Below are 21740 nucleotides of genomic sequence, written 5' to 3' on the forward strand. Positions count from 1 at the left end.
ACGGGATCTCTTATGGCTCCTAATGGAGTTCCTAATGCGCAGCAGAAGCTCTGCTGGGCCCAAGCAGCCACACGCTTTTATCTCATGTGTTATTGATGAGCGAGCGCACCACGCTCCCAAGCTGCCCACTCATAAATTATCCAGCGTGGCTCTTCGGTGGGGCTGCTCTCCTCCATGGCTCGGTGGGGAAGACCCTGTCCCGTGGCATGGGAAGGGGGATGAGGGGGCAGTTGTTTGCCCCGAGCGGTGTCACCATGGCCTGGCCCAGCACCATCACAGCGACATGGACTCCACGGCCCTCCATGGGCGTGGAGGGTAAGCCGGGGGGAGCGCCCCAGCGGCAGCGTGGCAGAGGCCGTGCTGGCAGGGCTGCAGGGCCCTGTGGTGGCCAGGGTGGATGGTGGCCTGGGCTGGGTAGGCCTGGGCTGGGAGGGGGTGTGGGCTGAGTGGGTCTGGGCTGTGAGTGGGTCTGGGTTGTGTGGGGGTTTGGGCTGAGTGGGTCTGGGCTGAGTGGGTCTGGGCTGTGAGTGGATCTGGGCTGTGAGTGGATCTGGGTTGAGTGGGTGTGGGTTGTGAGTGGGACCTGACTGTGAGTTGGTCTGGGCTGTGAGTGCGCCTGGGTTGTGTGGGGGTTTGGGTTATGAGTGGGTCTGGGCTGAGTGGGTGTGGGCTGTGAGTGGGTCTGGGTTGTGTGGGGGTTTGGGTTGTCAGTGGGTGCAGGTTGTGAGTGGGACCAGACTCTGAGTGGGTCTGGGCTGTGAGTATGTCTGGGCTGAGTGAACGTGGGTTGTGAGCGGGTCTGGGTTGAGTGGGTCCAGGTTGTGAGTGGGTCCGGGTTGTGAGTGGGACCTGACTGTTAGTTGGTCTGGGCTGTGAGTGAGTCTGGGTTGTGTGTGGGTTTGGGTTGTGAGTGGGTCCAGGTTGCGAGTGGGTGTGGGCTCTGAGCGGACCCGGGTTGTGTGCGTGGCTCTGGGTTGTGAGTGGGTCCGAGCCGAGAGCGGGCCGAGGCCGTGCATGGGTCCAGGCTGTGAGCGGACCCAGGTTGTGAAAGGGTCTGGGCTGTGAGCGGGTCCGGGTTGTGAGTGGGTCTGGGTCGAGAGCGGGCCGAGGCCACGCACGGGTCCGGGCTGTGAGTGTGCCCGGGTTGTGGGTGGGCCTAGGCCGCGCGTGGCCCTGTGCCGTGAGCAGGTCCAAACCACGAGTGTGCCCAGGCTGTGCGTGGGCCCGGGCCGCCAGCGACTCCCCGTGGGTGGTGCAGCGGCCCTGGTGTCCCCGCAGGAGTGCCGAGCGAGGCCCACCGCGACCGACCACCCCCGTCTCCCGGGCCGCTCCCGGTGAATCAGCACGGGCAGCCGGCGGGACCCGGCGGGGCAGAGCGAGGCCGGGGGCGGGGACGGGGGCGGGGCGTCGCAGCTCTCTGGCGCGGGGCACGACGGGAGATGGAGTCCTCGGGGGGTGCGGCGGGAACTGCCGCACCCCCCCGAGGACTCCATCTCCCGTCGTGCCCCGCGCGAGGGCAGGCGGGCGGTGGGGCGGGTGCGGGGCGGGGCGGGCGCAGGGGGGTTGTGGTGGCCCGCGGCGCGCGCACAGCACCGGGTGCAGCCGCCGCCGCCGCCGTCGCCTCAGCCGCAGCAGCGCCAGGAGCCGCCCGCTCGCCCTCCTCCTCCTCTTCCTCCTCCTCCTCCCGTCGCCGCCCTTCCTCCTCCTCTTCCTCCTCCTCCTCCTTCCCGGAGCCCGCAGCCTCCTCACCCTTCCCCCGGCCCCGCGAAGATGGTGGACCGCGAGCAGCTGGTGCAGAAGGCCCGGCTGGCCGAGCAAGCCGAGCGATACGACGACATGGCGGCCGCCATGAAGAACGTGAGTCCCGTCCCGTGGCCGTCGTTCTCCCCCCCCCCCCCCCCCCCCAGCCCCTCCGTCGCGCCCGGCTCTGCGCTCCTTTCGCCCTTTCCCGCGCTGCCCCCCTCGCTGGGTGGTGGGCCTGGGCCGGGGAGGGGCGCCGCGTCGCGGGGTTGTGCGGGCCCCGGCCCCTCGCTGTCCCTTGTGCTGCGCCCGGCACCCCCCGCCGGTTCCCGCTGCCTTCGCCTTTCCCCGCCCGGGGACACCCTGATCTCTCCCGACCCCCATCTCCTGCACTAGAGCCCCCCCACGCATCTTCTCTCCTATTCTAGAACTCCCACCCAACCCCACGCATCCTCTCCCCTGCCCTAGAGCCCCCCACTCTGCCCCACGCATTTTCCCCCCTGTCCTATTGCCCCCCCCACTGTGCCCCACGCATCCCCTCTCCCGTCCTAGAGCCCCCCCACGCATCCTCTCCCCTGCCCTAGAGCCCCCCACTGTGCCCCACGCATCCTCTCCCCTGCCCTAGGGACCCCCCCACTGTGCCCCACGCATCCTCTCCCCTGCCCTAGGGACCCCCCCACTGTGCCCCACGCATCCTCTCCCCTGCCCTAGGGACCCCCCCACTGTGCCCCACGCATCCTCTCCCCTGCCCTAGGGACCCCCCCACTGTGCCCCACGCATCCTCTCCCCTGCCCTAGGGACCCCCCCACTGTGCCCCACGCATCCTCTCCCCTGCCCTAGGGACCCCCCCACTGTGCCCCACGCATCCTCTCCCCTGCCCTAGGGACCCCCCCACTGTGCCCCACGAATCCTCTCCCCTGCCCTAGGGACCCCCCCACTGTGCCCCACGCATCCTCTCCCCTGCCCTAGGGACCCCCCCACTGTGCCCCACGCATCCTCTCCCCTGCCCTAGAGCCCCCCACTGTGCCCCACGCATCCTCTCCCCTGCCCTAGAGCCCCCCACTGTGCCCCACGCATCCTCTCCCCTGCCCTAGAGCCCCCCACTGTGCCCCACGAAGTCTCTCCCCTGCCCTAGAGCCCCACTCCCCTTTTCTGGAGCCCTGATCCAGCCCCACGCATCCTCTCCCCTGATCTGTGGCCCCCTACTCTGCCCCACGCATCCTCTCCCCTGCACTGCTGGCCCTGACTCTGCCCCCCCCCCATGCCCTCTCCCCTGCCCTAGAGCCCCCACCCTGCCCCATGCATCACATCCCTTCTCTCCCTTCACACCAGGCCCCCCCACCCTGCCCCATGCATCCTCTGCCATGCCCCCATCTCTGTGCCCCCATTGGGGTGAGGCTGTGGGGAACCCGAGGGGGGGGGGGGATTGGCATGCACATCTCTCCCTGCTGGAGAAATACCCCCACCCCACCCCCCCATCGCTCCCGTGCATCCCTTGCCGCGCGCGGTCGGCGAGGCTGGTGTGTGCTCGTGACCCCAAAGATCGGGAGCCCTTTCGCTGCCAAAGCTCTTATTTTTACTGCACTTGGTTGGAGATTTATGAATTGAGTCATGTTGTATTCATTTCACGCTCTTAAAATAAAGACTCTGCATATAGCAGGCTGATCTGATTTGTGACACTGAACGCTCCCCTTCAATACTGACATTTTGACAATATAAGAAGGGGAAAAAAAGCATATCTCTGATCTGATCTTGCAAACAAAGCAATCGTGGGAGGCAGGATCAAGTCATTCCAGAAGATTCTGCATTTGTCATATTGCAGAGAGGCTAGACTGGGTGGAGGGAGGGAGGGGGTGCTTTAAAGGGGAAAACTGTTCTTTATGTTTGTCTTCTTAGTCAGGTCTGAACCTTTGCGAGGAGCTGGGGTGTCCTCCCTGGCTGATGAAAAGTGAATGCTGATCTGGGAATGTCGCAGTCTGCCGTGGGTGCAGCTCTGTTTGCCCATATTGCACCATTTTGTCAATAACCTTGCATTTATCAAACAGACAAAACTGTCACAGCCCAAGAATGGGGAGGGAGGAAATGCCTTATCAAGAAATGAAATATGGATAATCAGAACAAGATATTATCATATTAAACCAACCAGAGTATTCCTCTGCTGCACTATGGCTTTTACACCGTTTTCTGATAACGGCATCTATTCATTTTGAAGCAAAGCCTGCTGTGTGAGCAGATCCTACAGCTCATTTCCTACGGATAATACAGCCGCTATGACAAAGCCAACAGGGATATGCCTGGGATGCCCAGCCCTGTTGCAGTATTCCTGTCAGGCGAATTTCCCTAGCCTGCTTACCCGGGGTCGGTGTTTAAACCAAAGGTGTTATTAAAGATTATATGTGCATTTTTTCCTTTTAGCCCTTACTGGCCCTGGTGAAACAGTAACCCGGGCTAATGCCGCTTATCAGTTGCCGCGTAGTTTGGCCGTAAGAAAATGATTCACAGTGGGTGTGCTGACGCCTCCCATGACAGCAAACAAAAGGCAGAGCTTTGTTCTTCATTTCTGCACAACGCTGCCCAAACTCTGGCGCGGTCGGTCCGGCGGTGATGGGCATGTCACACTCGGTTATCCCTGTCACCGTCCTGTGTGCCGCCCATCCCCCAGCTCCGGTTGTGCAGGCGGCTGATGACCTCGCACTCATTTCCGTAGCAACGCCTAGTGATGTCATATGCGATGGTCCAAGCTGCAATGCACCCAGGTGGTAGCAGAGAGCATGCAGGCTGCGTCTAGCTAAGGTGATGCAGAAACATTCCCGTGGTCGTTGCCGTTTTGTCTCCTGCCCTCTGAAGCTAGCCGTCCGCTTGCTTCCTTAATGCTGCGCTGAGAAATGTCGGATGGCGTTCCTTTAAAGCTTGGCATGGTAACAATATGCATTAAAAAAAGGTTAATTTTTCTGCAGCTTGATCTCCCCGTTGCATTTTGGTGGTCGCCTCGCAGGTGGTGACATGGCAGCTGTGCAGGTTGTTCAGCGACCCTCACCCCTGCCAGCTTGGGAGCCTGTGCTGAAGGGCTATTTTAACGGTTTAAAATGGAAATGGCGTGCTGGGGCTCTTACTGTCTGCTGATTCACCCAGTGCTGCTTGCCACAGTGATGTACTGAATGACAATAGTTTCTTCCAAATATTTTTATCATATATATAATAAGTTCTAACTCCCTCCTTGCTGCAAGTGCCAGCTGTCAGTGCCTCTTATTGGTATATGCAGTGATATTGCTGCTGCAGGAGCAGGACTGTTCCTTTGGCCCCGGAATGTGACAGGTGTACTGGAGACTCTCGGTAAAACAGCAGACAGTCTCCTCACCTGCCAGAGGGAGCAGAGGGTGATGCCGCACTCGGGGATGGTGATGGAGCCTGGCCTGTCTGTCCAGGGTACGGCTGCATGACCTTGGTCATGTCCCTTGTCACCTCAGTGCTGTCTGGGGGTGCAGTCAGCCCTATAATGTCTTGGAGAGCAGAAGAGCTCCCTGCTGGTCCCCAGGGTGGTGGCTGTGCCCACTGGCAGGCGTTGAGCTTGAGTTTGCCATCCCAACCGATGCTGTGCCCAAGCAGCACCAGCGGTTCCCTTCCTAGCTCGCTGGGGTTTTGCTGCCTGCGGTGCCTGTGGTTGAAGTGAGCTGCATTTTTGTCTGGTACAGCTCCACAAAGAGTTTGCCATCTGACCCAGCACCAGGGCTGTGGATCGATATCCATTAGTTGGGGAGTGGCAATGCTGCTGGAAGCTTTTTGGAGGTGGAACCCTGCCAGGCCCCTGGTGGGTGCTGCCTGGGGAGCACACTGAAGACCTTTAGGTTAGGGGGATACACAGGTGAACAAGCGAGATGATTGCAATCATATTTATAGGAAATAAGTCACCTAAAAAGAGTGAGGAAGGATTACTACATTGCACCTAAGTACCATGCAGGCATGGGACCATATGGCAGAGTCCTTGAGCCCACCTGAAGGTCCCCTGTGAGGGAAACACCTGGCTACTTGATTTTGGGGACTCAACCTCTTCAGCGAGGCTGTGGCTGTGCTGTATGTGAGGATCATCGGCTGCGATGGTGGTGGGTGTGGAGGAGTGAACGTTGGAGATGCTGAACAGCAGATGGCTGCTGCCCAAGCTTTAGACACAACTAGCTCTTGGTGCAGTAAATGGCCGTTGTGGGTGGAGGAGGAGAGCGAGTGTGGGGAACCGGAGGCCTTCCCTGGCATGGGGTATGTGGGCTTCTGCCATGCTGCTCCCCAGCCTGGCAAGCTATCATCTTCCACGTCCAGTGACCAGGTTAGTGCAGATAGCAGGGCTTTGTGCAGATAGCAGGCTTGCCCTTGGAAAGAGAGGGAGTAACGCAAATCCCTCCTATCTGGAGAGTCCCAGGGGAGTAGAGCAGGGATGATTAGCTGTTTTCTGCTTCGCTGCGTAGACAAGACAAAATGGTGAGGTGGAAAGGCTTCTCCAGGAGGAGTGCTGGGCAGGCCATCTGTGATGGTAGGAAGGGAGCAAGGAGCACGAGCTGCTGTAGTAGCACTTCCCAGGGGGGCTGGGGAAAGCTTTGGAGAAACCATTTCCAGTGGAGAGGGTATGTTGGCATCTGATGACTGCATCGCTGCTCTTGCCGCTGCCCTTCGTGCAGGGATCTTGAATGCTGCTCAGCTTTGTGGTGCCTCCTGGACCACTGCGGCATGGGGCCTGCATGGCCACATGCTTCCCAACCTGCTCTTACACATAGAGGAGTGGTCCTCTCGCCCTTTAGCAGCGAGGGCTTGCTCAGACCTCAGTGATGGTGGTGGGGGTCTGAGACAGCGTGACTCATGAGCAGGGAACAGAGCTTCCTTCCCGGAGTTCCACGGGGTCAGGGCAGGATGGCTGCTGTCAGGAGCTGCCGTCCTGCTGCGCTTCCGACCTCGTAACGGTTCATGGCATGCGTTTTCTCTGCGTAAATTGTCCTCAGGACCTTCTAGTGGTAGGCTGAGTCGCCCATCTGCACTTAAGCCACGGACAGGTAGCAACATGCCCTGTATGCAAGTACAGTGGTCACTGCATGCATTAACTATATTAACCGGTGAGGCTTCAGCAGCTCAAGCTCTTAGAAATTCCCCTTTAAGCTCCTGGTAAGTCGTTATCTATGAGCTTTAAGAAAAGCCACTGGCTTGAGAGATCATGCTGGGTTTCTCTCAATTGGCCAAGTGTAACAACCAGGTGTGGATTTGATTAGAAATAGCTCTTTTTGAATGAAATTAAAGTGATATTGAGGCTGTGATGGAGAACATAGCTGTTGATCTCTGGGGTACGTGGAAACAGTAAAGCTCTTGGGCAAGGGCTCTCCAAGAACCCTTAGGTGTTTCGGGCTTAGCCGGTAGATCTTCTGGATGGTGGCTAGCCCTGAAAGTGCAAAAAGGTTGGTGGGAGCTGTCTTGATATTTTGCCCCCCCCCCCCCCCCCCCCCTTCTTTCTTGTGCTGCTGCTTCTGGTTAAAGATGGCTGGCTTACAGGAGACTTTTGGGGGGGGGAGGGGGGGGACACAGGGACACACAACACCAAGTAAGCTTCATAATATGTATGAACAAGCCCTATCTGCCCAAGCTTTGTTCACTAGCTGATCCCAAAGTTGCTCTCTGGAATAGACTCTTTGAGCACTGGTGATATGAATTTGGGCTTGCTAGAAGCTACAGGAACAGCAGTTTAAGGGCAACCATGGAACTTCAGCTCCAAAAGTGTTTTTCAAATTGAAAACTCCTGCACCTCTGGAGCATATACACTTTGTTCTTGGCTTGTCTCATCTGAACTGTATGATGTCGTTTTGCATCAACTTTGCAGTTCCCATGAGTGTGCTGGATGGTGCTTGCAAGAGAAGTGAGAGCTCTCCAGATAATTGTGTTGTATCCTTCTGCCTCTGCTTCCTACTGCCAGGTGATGGCTGGCACTACCCGTGGCCATTCTTTGGGATCTGGGGAGATGGGTAATGTGCTTCTTCCTCACCTTCTGTTACTGGTAGAAGGAATATTTTCCTTAATTTGAAGATCCCCGTCATGTTTTTTTCCTCTGCCTCATTTCTTCTTCACTGTGTATTACCAGACCATTTCATTTTAAGCTGTTTTCATTCTTGTGTCTGGTCAGGAGCACGGTCAACTTGGCTTTCTGGGTAGGAATAAGTCTCAGCCTCACGGAGCTTGAGGTCAGGGAGGTGGAGTAGAAGTGACCTGATGGTCTCCAGTAGCCCATGAGGAGGCCTGGGCTGGACCAAGGTTTTGTTTGCAGGCCAGTAGGTCACCCAAAGCCCCTTCACAGTCCTAAGTACAAGGATTTTCAGAGCCTGATATTTCACCGCACCGCTCCATACTGGGGTGTCATGCTTGGAAGAAGCACAGTTAGGACTGAGATGGAGAAAGATGTCAGCATGCACAGGATGGTGCATAGATGGAGGATTCCAGCTGCACCAGCAAGCTGCTCTTCTGCCTTCTGCTGAAATGCTGGAATAGGATGGTTCGTGCCATTCAGGGTGGGTTTAAGCTGTGCTGGTGAAAGGACTCTGCAAGGGCAAAATGCACATGGTGGAAGCTTTGTCAGCTGGTGTAGTCAGGGGCCTCCAGTATCATTGTATTGGTGAGCAGTCACTTAACCTTGGATACAGTCTTCTGTCTTAAATTTTTAAATAATTTGTGCTCCCTTGGGTTCAGTAAATGCTCTGAGGCAACATGGGTGAGCGCAAGCCAGTTGGCCTGTCTGGGTGTTGTGGAAATGCAGATTTGGGCAGGGTGAGGCATTGGGTGTGCAGATCCTCATGCCATGAGGCATCAAAAAAGATGAAACGTGCTTGTCACGTTTACCATTTGATCGATGCATACCTGTAGTTAGGAATTGATCTGCTAGCATGACTCTATAGGGTACAAGAAGAAACATGTCTCAGGGTGCAGCTGATGGAGCAGGGGCTGGGAGAGGAGGGTGGTAGCCTTGACTTGACGTCTGGAGAAACCTCCATGGACGGTGACGCATCTGGCAGGGTATAATGCATGAACTCTACAACTGAACTCTTCAGCTTCTGTTTTGAGCGGCTTCATGCCAAGTAAACCATATGCAAACAAATGCATAGAAACTTGTGTGCAAGGGTACATATTTAGGAAAAATAAACAATCCAGGCTTTTGTGTGTCCAACTGCCAATGCTTGAGTAACCAGCTGCTTCTTGGGAGGTGGCTTTGTCTGAGCTCAGACACGTCCTTGGATGCGGAGCACTGCTGGACTCAGTGCTGCTTCTCTCCCTTGGCAGAGGTGAGTAGCATGTTGGGAGCTCGATGCCAGTCTGGCAGGGAAGAGGAAGAAGGACTGTCTGACTAGTTCAGACTAGAGCTCGCTGTGTCCCAGCCAGATACCAGGCTGTTCAGAGGCAGGTACAGAGGAAGAGGGGTTGGAAAATGCCTACGGTCTGACCCCAGGAAGTCTTTCCTCTCTAGGGTCGGTGGCTGGGGCAGTTAGGACTCTGCAGATCTGCAGCTGCCTCCTGCTTTTCTGCCCAGTTCTACCTCTTGAGCTGTGACTGACAGTGAAACGTGAATGCATACTGGAACAACTGCGGTACAAAGCACAGTGAAACAGGATTTGCCTGGCTCCCCAAGCATTTCTTCATTGACAGTCTTGATAGGATACAGGCATCATCTTCCACTTCACCGTGGTGAAGCTGTGATGCAGGGCTTTGGTTGTCTCTGGGTAGCTGGTGCACCCTTGATGCTTTCAGGCACTCTTCTACGCTTCAGTGCTCTGCAGCTCAAGATAGCTTTTTCCAAAGCTAATGCTGTTACAAGTATTTTTGTGCTAACTGGTTTGGAGCCAGCTTAGATCTTCTTTCCTTTGCTCTCCAGGCCTTCGTTATTTCTTTCTGGAAGGCTGATAGCCTTAACCAACTTCTATTCTTTACTGTAAAGGTTACTAACCTAACTTGTCCTTGGCTGAAGGCTCCCTTCTTCCTATTAGATTCACATGACTGCAGACAAACAGCAATCTGATGTCTGGGAAGCAAAAATTTCATTAAAACAGTAGAAAGTATTTACTTGATTCGGTTCTGCAAGTGAAGGTCGCTGCTGGAAAACGGTAGCTTGGAAACCTGTTTTAGCACCTGCTAAAACGACGGGGAAGTAGCTGTGAATTTGTCGCTGTACTGGTGAAGATACAGTGGTTTTGTCTTTCGACCTCTAAAACGTTCAGCTTGACTTCATGATGTTGTTCAGATAAATTAGCCACGGCCAGTTTCACGCTGGTGGTAGTTAGATAAAATGCTCTGCCATGGCTGCTGGTCTCTGCATGTGCTCCTGCCTGTGCAGCTTTCGGTCTTTGCAGATGGGGAGGCTCTTCTTCCTCCTTGGAGACAAAATGGCTTTGTGGGAACCCACCCCATGGCTTGCACAGTGCTGTCTGAACGCACTGTGCATTTACAACTGGGTGGTGAAGGACCCTGCAAGATGAGTAAGGCTGCGCGGAAGCATGGCTCTGCTCTCCTGTGCAGGATATCGGTGTTGTACCAGCATTGCACTGGTCCCTCCTGGTCTCTGCTTCTGCCTCCTCCCACCTTCCCCCCGCCAAAGCAGCTGTGGGGGACTTCACAAATCTGCACTTGTTCAGGAGCGAGCAGAAAAGGGGAAGGATATGGACCAGCTGGCTGTGGGGTTTGTCTAACTTGGTGGTGTGTCATCTCCTCAGCCAGGCACAGCCAGCTTTATCTTGTTCATTCCCCTGGCTGCTTGATCTAATGAGCAAAGTCCCTCCTTCTGCCCTAAAATGAAGGACATTTAGGTGGGGAGCCAGCCTTGAGGAGGAGCTCGGCAACAGGATGGCTTTGTCCAGCTTCTTCAAGTGCTCAATGACAGTGAGCCCAAGCTGCCGCATCTCGCCAGCCCCTCTAGTGGGCCAGAGCCCCCCCAGGAGCTGCTGGGGCTGGTGGAGTGCTGGGCTTGATGCTCACCCAGGAGTCTCACCCTGGTTGCAGTGCCGGTTTGCTTGGTGGGGTCTGGAAACGCACAGAAATGGTAAACGCACAGAAATGGTAAATTCTGGAAAACGGAGATGAAGTGATGAGGCAGCAGTCCTCAGGCTGCAGGAAACACTGAGGCTGTTGCTCCAAAGCAATGCCTTTGTGTAGCTGGTGAAACAAAAGCCTTTGTCTGCTTATTTACGTACAAACTTCCCCCAGTCTCAGTTTTTTCTGTGCTAACCCAGATTTAGTCACATCTCAGGAATGACCTAGCACACGCTCGGTTAGGTTTTAAACCAACCTGATTTTTGCCCCCAAACCAGTAATCTTGTGACCGAGGGCAGTGCATTAGTTAATAGCAGTAGGAGAGTAACTAGAGAACTTGTCACTGGTGATGGCATGAGACTCCCTTAAAGTGATCCCCAGATTAGGGATTAGAGTACTTAGTGTTTTTCTTCTGTAAAGGAGATGTTAGAATTGAGTCAGTGTATGGGTGTTTGAGGCAGCTGCTCTTGGACAAGGCAAGTCTGCAGGGACTCAAAGTACAAAACATTCCTTAATTGTTTGCAAATTCCCTCTGATCTTACTGGATGTGTTGGTTTGCTTGGGATGAATCTTTGCTTACATACCAGGCAAAGCTACTTGGCAGGTCAGTATGCTTCTGATTCCTTTCAAAGATGGTTTCAGCAAGGCTCTAGAAAAATACCAGTGAGAAGTCTCAGCTTCAGCATTAACGAGGCTGCTGATGGACACGTTGTTTGGACAGTTGTGGTGTTCTGCAGCATAAAGTTTATTAATAGTAGTTGGAGAAGCTGTTGCTGTGCTGTATGCTAACAGATACCCTCGAGAACTGCTGTAGGAGATCTGCACTTGTAAAAGACTAATGCTTAGTATTCAGCAGTGAATGAGAACTTGGGGAAGATTAACAGCCTTTGATTTACACCCAGCTGAGGAAGGTATTGGAGCTTTGCCTGTTTATGCTGTTGGGCTTTGTTATGTGGGATGAATATTTCATTACCTTGAAGTTGGGAGCTTGGCTTCTTGCATGTGGTGGTGTCAAGACGTCGGTGCCTGAGGGGCTCTGTCACCTGTGACGAACTGAGATCAAATCTGTGGTAGTAGTCCTCTGGGCTTGAAAAGAGGACTGGGAGGAGATAGCTGGAGCCAGGTGAGGGTAGTTAAATCCACAATCAGAGCTAGAATAGTAAAGTGACCCTCCTTGTAATTTAAAATTGGCTGCAGTGCTCCAGAAAGCTGCCAGAGCAAAAACTTGAATTTCTGTTCTGCAAGTTCATTTAAGGAATTAAATAAAATTGTCTTTGCTAGAGGTGTGTAACATCAAGCCTGAAATCCCTGAAGCAGTGGGAGGGTAAAGTACATCTGGAGGGATAATCACCTTACTTGCTGATGCGGAAATTAAACCTATGGTGGAGCTGGCATGCTGGAGTCCACCTGGGTGTTCTGGAAAGTCTCTTGCTTAATCTGGTAAAACGTGTTTCAGACACTGCGAGGAACTGCTGGTTCTGCAGACCAGAAGACCTAAAGCAAAAATCTAGGTTGCTGGGTGTTTTTTTTTTTTTTGTATTTCCAGAACCTTGCCTTGATGTGTGACAAGCAGACTTTCCCAAAACCTTTGGGGTACTGACATGAAGCAGTTAAAAACTTATGCGCTAGCTGCAGGGAGTTGTTTGCATGGTTGCAGCTTCTCCCGTTTCATCCTGCTGGAGCAGCAGCTTGCGAAGCCATGTGAGCAGCCAAGAGCTGCCCAGTTCATCCTGCTCCAGCAGACCCGGGAGCAGGCTCATTCAGCAACCAGAACTTGCTCTCAGCCTTTTCCGGGGTGTCCTGCCCATGGCACATCATCTCTCCTCTCTCTACTTGATTCAACTGACTAGAGGTCATGGGTACAGCATAATACTGTCATTTTTTGAGCCCCTGATTAAGGACAAGCGTCTCGTGTTGGCCTGGTACTTGAAGCTCCGGGGAGGATTTGATGATCTGGTGGCAGGGTGCCTGGCAGTGGGGCTGGAGGTGAGCAGGGAAGCAGGAATATCTGAGCCAGATTAGTACTCTTAGAAGCTGTGAGGTAAGTCTTTAAGCAGCTAACGCTCCCAGCAGCACTGAACACCCTCCCCACATGAAACTTGGTTAGTTTATCTAGTGTGTCCCTGCTTACATGCTGGAGTCCCTTCTGAAGTCTATCTAGCTTGGTTTTGTTTTGCCATAAATTGGAGGGAGGAGGGGAAGTCAGTCTTCCCCTACGTTAACCAAGTCTTAAGACTCTGGAAATGACCAGTGATCATCCCATGGATGGTTGCTTCTGCTAAAGAGCCTGTGAGTGGATGGACTTTTCTGAAGAAGAATAATGTTTGAATGGGGGAAAAAAAAAATCAAGTTTTTAAACTTGTACAGAAATGCTGTTGAGGAAAGAGCTGCAGTTACTCTTCAAGAGCTTTTCAGCTTGTACTTGGAGAAGTTTAATGCGGCCCAGAAGAGCCTATAGAAATCAGTGAATTGTCATTCTTCTTTCAAAAGGATCTGCTCTGAGCTCCTAAAACTTTTGGTGTGCTCCAGGAGCGCATCTGATCTCCCGTGTCAGTGGCTTGCTGTGGCACTGGTCTTCCACATGCTTTGCAGAAAGCTTGGAGAGAAGACATGTTAGCAAGGAACAGACTGGATAATCCAAGGCAGGAGAGCTCCCCGAGCTGTTGGGTGACAGAACACGGTGGTGATCTTGGGCTGCTGCTAAGGTGCTTGCAGAAATGCAAAATTGAGCAGATGATGCTTGCCAGCCTGCCATATCTTGGGGAATGAAGAGCTTGACGTCCCTTCTGTTGCTTTGTAGTTAGCAGGCAAAAGGTGCTGGTGTCCCATCTGCCAGTGATGAGCCCTGAGTGACAGTCCTCTTAAATGCTGGGACTGATGTGCCTTGACTTGCTGCTTTCTCCATCTGGTGGCAGGAAGGCACTAGACCGGCAGAGATTGATTATTTTTCCCAAGAGTTTTTAATAGGTACGAGGCAGCTAATGGCAGCACGACAGTGAAACAAGTTGTCCCACAACCGGTTTTCATCTTATTTAATAGCCTGTCTTTCAGTAAGGCTAACGAGAATCAGGGCGTTAATAAGGAAGACAAGAACAACTTCGGCTTTAATTCCTTAATGTCTCAAAAAGCAGATACTAGCTGTAGGAGCAGCTCTCTGCTACAAGACTCTGCAATCTAATTCAGAAATGGTTTGTAACTCTACAGTGCTGCACTTGAAGAGCCTACACAATGCGCATGCTGGGATTGTTCCTTCCAGCTGGTGGTTGCAATGTGTCTGGGCTGCTCTCGGTCAACTCAATAGCCACGGCAGGTTGCGTGGTCCAACAACATGCCTGGAATCCACATATGGAAGGCAGGCGGATGTTCCCTTGTGCTTGCCTTATCTCAAAAGCTGCAGAAGAAGCTGGTGAAGCAAATCGGTGGCACCCAGGTGTTCTGCAAACAGGAAGAACTTGAGCCGTTAGACCCAATGCTGGGACTGCAGCGCTGTAGATAAGGGGTGGTACGTTAAATGCTGCTACCAAGTGCAGAATAGGAACAGCTTAGAGCTCTGCTGTTGTCACTGGCTTTCTCGCTTTGGCTCCCTTACAGCCTTTTATGTGCAGGAATGACCCAAGTCGATGAAACTTGCTTTTTTCTCTAGCTGAAATCCATCAGAAATTGGAGTAGATCTGCAAGCTCGAAGGGCTGATCAAACCTGTGTATACTGTGATGAAATTCACTTTGGCTTAAGTAGTTGTTAAGCTACAGAGGCCAATGAAATAAATTAAGTCTTGGTTTTCATGTCTCCCTTCCAATTTGAAGACTTTGTCTCAGGTGGTTCAAAGTTGCCTTAAATAGTAAAGGCTGCAGAGTGGGATGAAAGCTGCTGTTAACTGTAGGAGCATGCAGAAATCCTAATTGGTGTCTAGAGTGCCTTAGTAGAGTAGTCTCTGCGATCCAGTTATGCTACAAGCCATGAACAATCTTACTTTGCAGACGCTGGTCCTTGATGGACTCGGAGCAATTTGAAACGTAATGACAGAACCATCCCATGTACCTTCAGCTGCTGTCCTGTGACAAGAGCCGGCCTCTCCAAGTTAAAAATGGGAACTAGCATATGTTATTCATACTGAAACAGGCAAAGGAGACAGCAGTGGGGAACTAACTTCTCCCCACAGCCTGCTCGTGCTTTTCTGGTCTTGTCTGGGATGAGAGGAAGGGCCTGACCTGCAGCTGAAAATCCCCCTGGCCACGCTGAGATAAAACACGAGCAGAGAGGAGGACAGCGGGGGGGATTGGCACGGAAAGATGTAATTACAGTATCACTTCCATTTTGGAAGTGTGACATGGGGGAGAAGGCTACAGTACAGGGGGAGAAGACCCGAACCAGTGAAATCTGGTAAGATTTTAGATTCAGGTCTAGTTTAACACACGCCTACTTTGTGTTGAAGTAGGACAGTGCTTAAGAAAAGCATCTTTCCAACTGCTGCGATGGTGTCATAGGACAGCTCGCTCTGGAGTGCACAAGGAGAAGCTGTTCTTGATTACGTTGTGCAACATCTAGTCATGACTGTAATCAAGCCACCAGCTAACGGTGACAATTTAATGTGCTTGAGGACAGCCATTTCTTCAGAAGCTAGATGTAGAGTGAGATAGGGACAGAAAAACCAAGCTGTTCTCAGTGGACAGTTTGAGGTTCTTACGGTTGTCTCTCTCCAGGAAAGCTTGGCTCCTTTGTAGGTGTATAATGTCTTCAGGGCCTTGGGATCTCTTCTTGGGGATTAGAAAAGCAAAAGCATCGAGGCTTATAGCATGGATTAAACTGTCAGATGTTGATGGTATTTCCCAGGGAAGAATCTCTGGGTCTGCTCAGCTTTCTCCACTGTATGTTTTAAGATAAGACATCAAAGCTTGGTAGGAGCCATAAATGGGTGGGCACTTAGTTATAAAACGAAGTGAAAATCCAGGTGTATAAGGATAAACAGGTAAAACTAAATCCTGTGGTGGATCTCCATTGCAGCTACTGAAGGGTCCTCAGAAATTATTATTTCATGATGTACTGAGAAATGACTACTTCAGACCTACTGACGCAAGGTGAAAAGTGGAGGATCAGAGTCCTGGAATAAGCCCCCTCAGCAAACTAACCTGCTGCTGGCTGGGAGCAAACCTCCCCTCTAGATCTCAAAAAAAGCCTGCTAATCGGGATTCTTCTGGAAAGAAGGTGCTGTAGGATCAACCTTTGGGCTTTTGGAGAGCATGGACCTTGACATGAGGGGCAGGTAAAGTTTTGCCTGCTGCCTGGCTTCTCTGTGTGAGGCTGAACCTTCCCCTGGCTGCAATGCGATACTTAGGCGTGCTGGGAGCCCGCCAGGTTTTGGACGGAGCTCTGAGTCAGAGCTCACAGCTGTAGTACAGAAATCGGGAGAACCTTCTCCAAGATCATGTCGCCTCTGAAGACTTTTGTTGCAAATCAGACGGCTTTGATTTGTACAAACCTCCAGACTCTCAAGCAGTAGAAAGCCTAAACTTCTAGTAATCTTTGTCCAACGGGAACTGTTGGACTCTCCCTGTGGCTTTAGGGCACTTGAGTCTTGGTGGTGCAGACACTGCACCCTCAAAGGCTGCAGGAACTGGTGAGACTGGAACTTGGCAGCGTCCTCAAGCTTGGTCATGGAGCGTGCCTCAAAGGCTGTCGGTGTAGACTGCTTCATGCTGAGCCCGGTGTGGACCTGCACTCCTTGTCTAGGTGTCTTCTCCTCTGCTCCTGCCCATCGTCAGGGCTTCTGCCAAGCCCAGGGCTGCCTGCAGTGTGCGAAGGGTCTGGCTCCTGGCGCATGTGCCACGTGCTGTGACAGGGCGTGGGGGAGGCTCTTGCAAGTATGACCGTTGCCTGCAGACTAGCAGGGAAATGGGAGGCACTGCAGCCGTCTCCTGCTGCACTGCGGAAATAAAGAGCCAGTCTCGTGGCTGGGCTTGTCTGGGTGGAAGAAGCAGAAAGGAAGGTGAAAAAGGTCTTTTTTTTTTTTTTTTTTTCTAGAATAACTAGAAGACTTGCATCTATTGAGTTTCTAGTTACGTGAGCATGTGGGCTAGCTCTTTGCACTTGGCTTCTTATGCCACACGCGAGGCTTGACTCCGTTTCAGCTGCGTGCGTCTCCTGCCCCCGCCACCCGCTGATCTACAGGGACACGAGGGTGAAACGAGAGGTTTGACAGTTCCCGAGATTTGCAGTGCAAGTTCTGCTTTTCTCTGCTGTCAACTAGGGAAGTAAAACTCCAAAATGACTGAGCTTCCCAGAGTAGGTAGACCTCCAGCCAGAGGCTGATGGCTTTGTGTTCCTGCTGAGCCCTTTCAAGGTCCAACTGAGATTTTTCTTTGGATATTTGAAGTCTCTAACTCCATGTAATAGTGCTGGGAATGGTGACCTAATGCGCATAGGGTTGGTCTATACATGAGGGTGCTGCCCCTCTTTAGAGAGGTGAGACCCCTGCAGGGTCTGAGTTAAGAAGGGGGAGGTTCTGGCAATATTAATCTGGAAACAAACATTAGCAAAAATTCTCCAAAAGGGCTTGTAATGTGACCGCTGCGATCTGATCCATGCCTGATGCAGGATATTGCCTTATTGATGTTACATCAGAGGCGTTCAATGTAGTGCTATAAATTAAGTATATCAGAGCTTGCTGTTTAGCCTCCAGCTTGATTGAACTCACTTTGTGTTGGTATACTGCAGCGTAAGGAAAAATCCAGCGTTTGGTTGGCCAGAACGGGCTTACAGTGAAGGCACAGACCCGCATCCGCTTGACAAGTTGCTGCATTGGTTTCTGGATGGCCTTCAGCTGGAGGGGTTCACCTGTACAGCGTTATTCACGTAAGCGACGCGATGGTGCCTGTGCAATCCCACGCTGGAGTGCCACATGTGTCATGGCAGATCATGCAAAGACACCAGCTCACCCCTTGGCAGTGCGGTGGGGCAGACAAGAGGGCAGCAGCGTCTTGGCTGTCAGGCTGAGAGGTGGCAGGCAGGTTCTGGGCACACTGAGAGGCAGGGATGATGGCGCTTCTCAAAGGCACCTTAACCTGGGATACAGCTTTTCCCCTTTCCAAGCGAAGTGTATACCCTTACTGTCCGATATCCAGTGTCCTGCGCATCTTGCATTTTCTTCCTGCTGGGAATGCAAGTGTCAGATGGCTTTCTCTTCTTCCTCTCTCAGTTCAGTTGCAAACCGAAATATGTGTGGGACTGCAGCCTCTTCCTTCCCCACTCCTAGCGCTGAGGGATGCGATCCCTGTCTCCAGCTCTGTTACACCTTTGCATTTCTCTGCGGTGCATCTCTGCAGTGCTCTGCCTCGCTGGCAGCCTGGGTACTACTCGAGAGTGGTTACATGGTTAATGAGGCTCCTTTTCTGCTTTGATAAGTTCCCCACCAGCTCCCTGGAGGAATCTGCTTTCTCCACAGGTGTACCTTCTGTCTGTCAGCGAGCTTGTTGAAAGGATTTTGACAGGCAACTTTCTTCTGTAATCCTTAATAGCTTTGAATTTAAAATGTTTATGGCAAAGCTAATCCTACAAAACTCCCTGTAGTTTTAATAAATCTGTCTTCCAGCAAGACTCGTCTGGTGAGAGGAGGTAAATCTACTTCTTTCTGCAGTGATAAATATCTGCAGACTTGGCCGTGGGGCAGCTTTAAAGTCACCTGCTTGGTCCACACTTAAAACTGATGTCTGTGCTCAGAGAGCGTCTCACTAAAAACAAGACCTCATGTGGTCATCAGCCTTCGTAACCACTGTCAGGACAGAAAACTATTGGAGTCAGGGAGTCTCTTGTAGTATGGCTGTCGATGTTGGACACTCCGTTTGCAGCTGGAAGGTAAGAGAACAAGTCAGGCTGGGATTTCTGGATGTTTCTCATCCCAATTCCCTTACTCAAAGCAGGGCAACTTAGATGGGACAAGACCCTGAGTAACCTGATCAAGTTTCAAACATCTCTAAGGATAGACAATCTGTAAGCTCTAGAGCCGGGGGAAACACCTTCATTGTGCTTCAGTGTCTTTCGAAGACGGCTTTCACCTCGCAGTGTCTTTCAATTTATGTTTGCGCAGGTGTCACTCAGAGGAAAGAATGAACGGAGTCATCTCAAAGGTGGTAAATCCTGTAAAAATCCAGACCACTAGAGACCCCTCAAGTTAGAGCACAGGGCAGCCTGGAAGCAGCACGTAAACGACTTGCCGGGGTATTTTAGCACGTTGCAGTCAGGCTGCGTGCAGGGCTGAGCCTCTGCCCCGGCCCCTCTGCGGGGAAGCAGCGCATCACACAAACCCCAGGGCGGTGTGGTTAAACAGCCGCCGTTAGCCTGGCTTGGAGAGGTGGGACGGGGTTTAGTCTGCTGGGACTGGGAGCTGCTGGACGGCCTGGGCGTCACGCACCCTGCTTACCTTGGGGCGTGAAAGCTGGGAGCTGCCTTGGCATGCGGCCCCGTGCACCTTGTCCCGCATCAGCGGCGACTGCTGATAGAGACAGGAGATTCTGCCCTCTTTAACACGACGTCCATTTCCCTGGTCCCTCAGCCAGCTCTTACCCTTGACACAGAAGGCGGTCGTGCCTGCTTAGCACAGTAAGACCCTCGTCTGTATGGAGGTGGGGGGTTTGCTGCTTCTCCTGCTGGGCGGTAGAGCATCTCGTGGAGCAGCATGGGTCAGCACGCTAGTGGGAGTGGGGGCTCTTCTTGCTGCCTCTGCAAGGATCAGAGACCAGAGCACTCTGCTTGCTGCCTGGGAAACTAAGGCTTAGGTGTAGCTTGGTTTTGGGAGAAAACATTAGCCAGACCGTGGCTGAGGAGATGTGCAGGCAGCAGTGGATGTTGCTGGAATGAGCAGGTCAATATATATAAGCGAGGGTGAGTCATTCCAGGCCACGCAAATGAGGTCATGAGCTGGACCATCCTACACCTTCCAGCATGAGCCCGTGGCCTCCTGATCACCACCGTAAATGTGGTTATCTGGGCCCAGAACAAACCTTGTCCTTGCAAACGCTTGTGAAAATGACTCGGTATTAGCAGAAGCCTTTCGCACACAAACCATTACCTAATCCTTGTGAGAAGTGACTGCCCGCAGGAGGCTTACAGGTTCCTGCTCTGCTGGCCTGCTTCCCGTGCTGCTGAACCCGGGGTGTGTATGCCGTGGGGCGGTGAGCCCCTGGGGGAAGGGGGACAACAGCAATATCCAGGCTCAAAGTGCCACTTGGCGGCTGCGACTACCCCAGCTGGGTGGCTGTGTGGAGCAGCCTGGCTGCCGCGGTGGCATCCTGGGCTGCTGCACCCGCTCTGAGGGCACAGAGACCCACGTACGGAGCACGGCATGGAGTCAAGGAGGAGGGTGAGCCCTTCCCGAGCAGCCTGCTGTGCCCTGGAGGCAGGGCAGCCGGTGCAGCAGTTGGCCGGCTGCCTCGCCGTTGCCGGAGGTGCTGCCCGGGCGGCTTCAGCCAGCTCTGGGGTTGAGGGAGCTGGGATGAGATTATTGCGATATCAAGCGTGACGCTTCCCAGTAACTGAACCGGCCAAGGCAGCGCTTGGCAACCGGCTTGTGAAACGGCTGTGTGCTCCGTCGTCTCCTTAATCCCTCTGTTGCCACGGCGCGTGAGGCAGGTAGAAGTGGTGCTGTGCATTCACACCGTTATCCTCAATGAAGAAAATCCTGTGTGGGAAGAACATACTCTTACCATGTGAGCTTTTAAGTCCTTATCTGTGCAGATGCCGTAGGCAGCTGTAATTTTAACATCTAACGTATTCTTTAGGCATCTCAGAGGCATGCCCTGTGCTTGTGGGAAACGGAATGATGAACACCCCGTAGCTATGGTGGTGTTAATCCATGCAGCTAGCTCGTAACCCTAGACCATCTCCACCCTCTTGCTTTGACTGTCCCGCTCGCCTGCATCACGAAGGATGACTCACCCCGCGGGTGAAAGGTGTCTCTTTCCTAGAGAATTTTTCTAATTCTGGAAAACACTGATCCTCCAAGAGATGGAGAATAGCTCGAATAAAACCCAACCTGCCTGTTTTGCTGGGGGACCGGAGCGCTGCGTCATTTCCCAGCCAACTCCCTCTTGGATGGGAGTGGGCACCAGATGCCTTTGCGAGCCAGCTGCCTTCTCCTGCGTCTTGCTAGGGATGCACGGGAGCACCCAAATGCGTGATGGGAACATCAAGTGACTGGGTCTTAATCCAAGCGTCTCTCTTCTCTCTCTCCCTCTCTCAATGCAGGTGACAGAGCTGAACGAGCCTCTGTCCAACGAAGAGAGGAACCTGCTGTCCGTCGCCTACAAAAACGTGGTGGGGGCACGGCGCTCCTCTTGGCGAGTAATTAGCAGCATCGAGCAGAAGACCTCTGCCGATGGAAACGAGAAGAAGATAGAAATGGTCCGGGCCTATCGTGAGAAGATTGAGAAGGAGTTGGAAGCGGTGTGCCAGGATGTGCTGAGCCTGCTGGACAACTACCTGATCAAGAACTGCAGCGAGACGCAGTACGAGAGCAAAGTCTTCTACCTGAAGATGAAAGGGGACTATTACCGCTACCTGGCCGAAGTGGCCACCGGTGAGAAGAGGGCGACCGTGGTGGAGTCTTCGGAGAAAGCCTATAGCGAAGCCCATGAGATCAGCAAGGAGCACATGCAGCCGACCCATCCCATCCGGCTGGGTCTGGCGCTTAACTACTCGGTTTTCTACTACGAGATCCAGAACGCGCCGGAGCAGGCCTGCCACCTGGCCAAGACGGCCTTCGACGACGCCATTGCCGAGCTGGACACCCTCAACGAGGACTCCTACAAGGACTCAACGCTCATCATGCAGCTCCTCCGCGACAACCTAACGCTCTGGACGAGCGATCAGCAAGATGACGACGGTGGAGAAGGCAACAACTAGACCCCCCCGATGGACTGGCAGCCGCACGCTGATGCTAACTACTGCAGTCTTTATTTTTTTCCCACGA

General features: G+C 53.1%; 1 protein-coding gene across 1 annotated transcript; it reads left to right on the forward strand.

Annotated features, from left to right (window-relative positions):
• Nucleotides 1–1573: 1573 nt before the first annotated feature.
• On the forward strand, nucleotides 1574–21740 carry YWHAG (tyrosine 3-monooxygenase/tryptophan 5-monooxygenase activation protein gamma). The gene is made up of 2 exons (XM_082493078.1): nucleotides 1574–1857; nucleotides 21017–21740. The coding sequence occupies exons 1-2, from the start codon at nucleotides 1771–1773 to the stop codon at nucleotides 21671–21673; spliced, it is 744 nt and encodes a 247-aa protein (XP_082349204.1). The 5' UTR covers nucleotides 1574–1770; the 3' UTR covers nucleotides 21674–21740.

Source organism: Vanellus vanellus, assembly GCF_965231255.1.
Source record: "Vanellus vanellus genome assembly, chromosome: 19".
Classification (NCBI taxonomy): Eukaryota; Metazoa; Chordata; class Aves; order Charadriiformes; family Charadriidae; genus Vanellus; species Vanellus vanellus.